Source organism: Lutjanus erythropterus, chromosome 6 (genome assembly GCF_056507025.1).
Source record: "Lutjanus erythropterus isolate fLutEry1 chromosome 6, fLutEry1.hap2, whole genome shotgun sequence".
In the NCBI taxonomy this organism is placed as follows: Eukaryota; Metazoa; Chordata; class Actinopteri; order Lutjaniformes; family Lutjanidae; genus Lutjanus; species Lutjanus erythropterus.
This window is the reverse complement of record NC_139322.1, coordinates 6,614,691-6,620,557: the sequence shown is the minus strand read 5'-3', so window position 1 is coordinate 6,620,557 and position 5,867 is coordinate 6,614,691. Positions and strand designations below refer to the sequence as shown.

General features: G+C 40.4%; 1 protein-coding gene across 1 annotated transcript; it reads left to right on the top strand.

The window, feature by feature from the left end:
- Nucleotides 1-2,651: 2,651 nt before the first annotated feature.
- Nucleotides 2,652-4,458, top strand: LOC146324752 (putative N-acetyltransferase camello). Its single transcript, XM_084719930.1, has 2 exons — nt 2,652-2,727; nt 3,300-4,458. Exons 1-2 carry the CDS (start codon nt 2,709-2,711, stop codon nt 4,049-4,051), a joined length of 771 nt encoding a protein of 256 aa, XP_084576056.1. The 5' UTR covers nt 2,652-2,708; the 3' UTR covers nt 4,052-4,458.
- Nucleotides 4,459-5,867: the final 1,409 nt, after the last annotated feature.

Here is a 5,867-nt window from a genome sequence, read left to right as displayed (position 1 = left end):
AACTTTAACCTTTTTTTCTTATGACTTTTTGTTTCAAGACAATGTGCAATCAACTCTGAAGCACTCTTAGGTAATTTTATAGAGTGAAATTAATATTGCTGCTGATGATAAAGTATTATGTACTGAAGCAAAGGTGTTTTCAAAAACGACTTGATTAATGTTACAGCTTGTTATTTACAAGTAATGGTCATGGCTTTTAGTTTGGTTTACTGTGTCCAACTTTGTCAAAAGAAGTTTTCAAAGTGATCCTGATATGATAAAGTGCCTTTGACTTGATCATATTACCTTAGCGTTTCCAGACATTTATCGTCTGTTGTTTGTTGTACTGGTTTATAATTTCAATGTCAAAGCCAAATGACTGTGTCTTACCGTGTCATTTACTCTGGGAACACTAGGGACATGTCCCCATTGCTTTTGAAGAGCTTAATTTGTTATGAAAAAAAGCTTACACCAAGAAATGTTAAAGGGATAGTTAAGATTATTTAATGTGGGGTTGTAGGAGGTACTTATTGATTGTCACTGTATTACTTACAATATATGGTGGTCGACACATCTCCAGTTTGGGGAAGCTGAGAGGATCATCAGCATTGAAGATAAGCAGTGTACTGCTGTGGACAGGATTAGCAAAAAATAGAATCGGTTATGATATAATATTGGTTTAAGTGTACGCAATATTCAGAATATTTTCACCACTTAACCTTGCTGTCAGACAGCCCTTTCTGATGGGAAACCACCATTATATAAGCCATTATATCAGTTTCTTCAAAGTAACCAGACTCCATGGGTGAAATCAGGATTTGTAGAGCAATAAGTTGTCAATCTGGCAGGAAGTACAGGTTACAGTGTGTCGGTTACTTAACACTGCAGGTTCTCAAGACCAGAAAAATAGTTTTATCTGTTATTTCCCACCTACTGGCAAAGTTAAAGGCATTAGCCCAAAAGTAAGCTGAGCAGGAAAGGCTAATGTGAAGCTAGCACTGTACCTTTATGTTGGCTCTGGTGCGATTGTATCCCTTTCAGTAGCTTTGTAGTCCAGCCTTGAACTGCACTGTCTGCAATGCGGTTATCGTCAAAGCCCTTGTCACTGGGCTGACTGACATACACTGGTGATGTCCACAGTAGATGTGATATTGGCATTGTTTGATGGACGTGGTGTCAACACATGTGATGGATGAAGATGACTTTCTGTCGATTGTTATTTTGCGTTTTATGCTGAGTATTTTCTTACTGTCGACTCTGTGGCAGCCTAAGGCTACTGCCTTTTGAGGCGCTGTTATTCAATTTTTTTTCCAAATCGACACAATTACCTTATGTGACCTCAAAACGATCACCCCACATACACAGCCTAAAATCACATATGTTGAAAGTGGTTCAAAAAATGAAATGTTTTTTCATCAGACCCCTTGTGTTCCCACTGCTTTTCATCACAGTGACACCCTCGCTCTTACGTAAAATCAGCCCATTCACAGTATCTTGCACTTAATTAAACTGACTTGAGCACAGGTGAAGACGTGCACGAGAAATGTATTTCGGTGATTTTAATCAGGCGAATAAGACCTGTTTTTTATTTCTGTGTATTTAACCTTGTCCTGCTGAAGCCTCTATGCTAATCTGACACCATTCAACTCAGGCTTATGGACTTGGTCCGACCTCGCCACATTGCCATTGTGCCTTTAAAGTAAAAGGGACTCATTCAGAAACCAATATGTTCACATTTACGTAACAAGGCGCACATCTGAAAGGACCTTATGATTTTTTTTAATCATACATCCTTCTCTATGTAGACAGAGAGAATAATAGGCTCCGTACTTGCCAAATGATGCGATTACAGTGGTTTCTCTCACAAGAAGCGATATTGAGAATTCACATGGTGGTTGTGAAATGGTTTGAGAAAGTTACAGAGTTGCTTGACCTTCTAGCACTCACAGATTCATGAGGCAGTGCTATTGATTTAAACAGGTGTAAAGGCCCCTCTCCTGCCGAGGAAATTTAATCATGTCAGAGGGCCACCGGGTTATTGCACAAGACACTGTCACTGACGCCATAGGACACTTTTATGTCAAGGGGCGAGACAATATTAATTTTACTTTCACCTTATATTCCGGGCAAGAAGCAGTGCGGAGATCCACAGCAGCTTCCTGTGAGAACACCAATACCACAACTGAAGCACCCAAAAGGAGGTTAATAAGAACATTTTATTCTTGGAAAATATCTATGAAGTGCTCGAACGGGCGCTGAATTCACATTCTGCTCAGTATTCTGACTTAATATATTCAGGATCTGTGCTCATCCTCCTTGAGAAATCCAATGATAGAGTTCTTTACTCTGTTGACTAAGCTAATTAAGTTTAAAAAAAGATACTCCACGTTTCATAATCAAAGCAACACTGTGATTAATTTCAATTAAACTTAAAGCATGCTTCCTCAAATCACCGCCATCTCAATCTTACTGTTAAATTCCTTATATAATCAACATTTTATACAATCTGTGGCAGTTTTACTTCAAAGTCATTTAAGGTCTACAAGTTTTTCAGTGTGTGTGTGTGTGTGGATGTGTGTGTGTGGTGTGTACTCGTAGGTGAGCATGCTCAGACTAATTTCAATCCCTTTTGTGAATGGCTGATTATCACAATCTCCTAGCTTAAGTTCACGGGGAGCAGCAGCGTTAAGTCCTTCAGAGTGAGCGAGAGACGAGGGGAAGGAGTCGGCATGGCCCAGAAAAATAACTGTAAGTTGATGTTCTGATTATGTTAATCTTTTATTCCTTTTTTTTTCTAGTGATTAACAAGAACAAGGGCACTAATAAGACAGCTAGGGTGTAAGTGAATGGCAGTACTAACATGCCTAGATGACACATAACACATTTTCACTGAAAACTGAAAGACTTTTTTGTTTGTTGCCTCAGGAATCTCACCTTGCTTTGATTTTTCATCATTGGCACTTTAGAGACCTAATTGTATTGCATCTCAGAATGACTCTCGCTCTTGAAATCTTAAAGAGAAACAATGCATTAATCATTTTAATTGTGGTTTTCACCTCAGGTTGTCATACCCAAAAATGCCAGGTTTTGTATTCATGTGAAATCGAGTTAAATTAGAAATGAAAAGATTCTCTAAGAGGTGTATTGATTCTTCTTCTTCTTTTTTTTTTTTCTTCCTCAACAATAAGTTACGTGAGCGTATTGAGCCCATTGTGAAATCCTGCTGGAATTTCTTGTTGCAACAACAGGCAGATTAGTCTCACTGAGCTCTCATTCTCTCCCCCCCTCCCTCTCTCTTCCTCTCCCTCTTTAACATACAGTTCAATTCTCCATCAGGGAATATAGACCCTCAGATGAACAAGTGGTCAAAACGCTCCTTCGGGATGGTATACTCGAGCATGTATACCCGGCTTTCTTCAAGGCCATGAGCCATCCAGACCATGTGGGCATCGCTCTGAGCATTTCCATGGCTGGCTATGTGCTGGGAGGCAGCTCCTACTTCCAGGCTTTACTCTTTGGCAGTGCATGGGCTGGCCTCATTTATTACTGCTGTCACGAGATCTACGAAGGCTACATGACGAGGAGGCTGAGCACAGACATGGCTGACATTCAAGCCAGCTACCTGGAAAACCCAGATAACGGTTTCTGGGTGGCAGAGGCAGACGTCAACGGCCAGGCCAAGGTGGTGGGGATGGTGGCAGTGACGGGGAAAAGGGGAGGGGAGGAAGGTGAGAGGTTCGACGACTGCAACGGAGGAGTGATGGCAGGAGGCTCGGAGTTTGCCCAGGAAGCCGGAGATGGGAGTTACGGCGAGATGTCCCACATGGTCGTGGCGTTTCCATGGCGCCGCAAAACCCTGGGTTCACAGTTGACGAGGAAGGCCCTCGATTTCTGCAAAGAGCGAGGCTACTCCCACCTCGTTCTGGACGTCAGCTCGCCGCAGACAGCAGCCATTTCTCTCTGCCAGAAATTCAGTTTTGTTCACACTTCGTCCCACAATAACACACACGCTCATCGCTGGTTCTCCAGACTGGCCAGAATAAATGTGATGCGATTGGAGAAGTTCATTTAAATTATGCAAAATGGACTTTAGACCTCTGCACCTGATACAACCTCATCTGTACGGCATATTAGGAATTTTCAGTTATGGGTACAGTTCGCCCCATATTTTCCTGTTTAGTCCCTCTTGTAGTGCCATTTATCCATCTTGTTTTAGCATGAGTTGCCCAGTTTTGGAGATATTTGCCCTAGAGACATCTGCCTTCTCTTGAGTATAATGGAAGTAGATGCCACTTGGCTTGTGTTGTGCAAAGCACAGAAAAATTACATTAGAAAAATTCAATAGCAATGTCTCTTTCCAAAAATCATGACCCAGTTACTCAGGATAATCTACAGACCTTTTTGTGGCAGTTTTATGTAGGAATTATTTTCTTTCAGCTGAGCTACAACCCCCAATATTTACATCCCGTATTGTCACAAGAGCAAGCCTCTCATCCATGAGTAGATGCATGCTTCCTTCTGCACCAGCCTGTCCTCACCAGGAAAACGTGTGCGTTGTGAGAAAGTACATGCAGCTTGTTCTGACTGATATGTCTGTTTATAGTCAGGCAGCGCCCCCTAGGGACATAAAGAGTATGACAGAAGAAGTATAAGGAGCGAGGAAGTCCACATTTGAAGGTGGAGGATGAGGTGGGTTGGATGGATGACAAAAGAAGCACAGGACTTTTCACCAAGGAGACTGGGCTTTGAGTCCTGTGTGGAACAAAATGTTAACATAGCATCACTTAAAGTTTTGAGTCACTGAAAACTTCCTTATGGACTTGACATCTGTTGTGTCATTTCCATTTCCAAGTGATATCACTTCTGTCACCTGACATACGTACGTAATTATTTTAACCCGACCACGACCATTTTACAACATAATCAACGTGTAATGTCGCAAGTTATGCCGTCATGTGAGTTCCGTCATTCCGTCACATGAATATACTTAACATAGTCATTTTAACCCAAACCACAATCTTTACCTAACCATAACCAAGTAGTTTTATTGCCTAACCCTAACCAAACTGCAACTGTTTTACAAACCACTTGTGTAATATCACGAGTTACGTCATGCAACTTATGTAACATAGTTAAAGTCTGGTAAGCCTGTCGCTGCCAGTACTCTTTGGCAGTAATATGTCATTTTGGGAGTAATTGACAATCAACCTGTTTTGTTGTTGTTGTCATATGAGGATGTGTTGTCTGCACATTGATATGATGACATGAAATACATTTTCAAATATATTTTTCTGGGCTTTAAGTAGAGATGTTCCAATACCATTTTTTCCTTCCTAATATTGATTTTCTTCCTTCTCTTCATATCGGACATTTGTTTTATTTTATTTTTTTTTACCAGCTGTATACTACTAACCCCCTTATCATGTAATATGATTGCTATAATTTTGTTTGTGGCCTGGCTCACGTTGTACCCTTTGTAAAGTAAGAACAAATACATACAGATAAATAATGTGGTATTCTAGCATAAATACATGTACTCGCCAATATTGTTACCAGCATTTTAAGCAATAACGGAGGCTGATACCGATTCTTTTATTTGTAGTGGAACAACCCTAGCTCTGAGCACCATGAGTAGAGTGCAATTAAGTTCCATTATATTTGTGAGAAGGAAGACATCTCTATGCCTGATACCCCAAAAAGCAATCTAAATGGATAAATAACACTAAAGGCCAGAGGAAAAATATGCATTTTTGATTATGGGGCAAACTGTCCTTTTAATTTATGCTTTCTGTCTCATTTATGCATACTTGTTGTGTTATTTGGTCATTCATGTCTCCAGCTCACTATCATAGTAGTTTGAAAAAAAAAAATACATTAAATTTCATGTT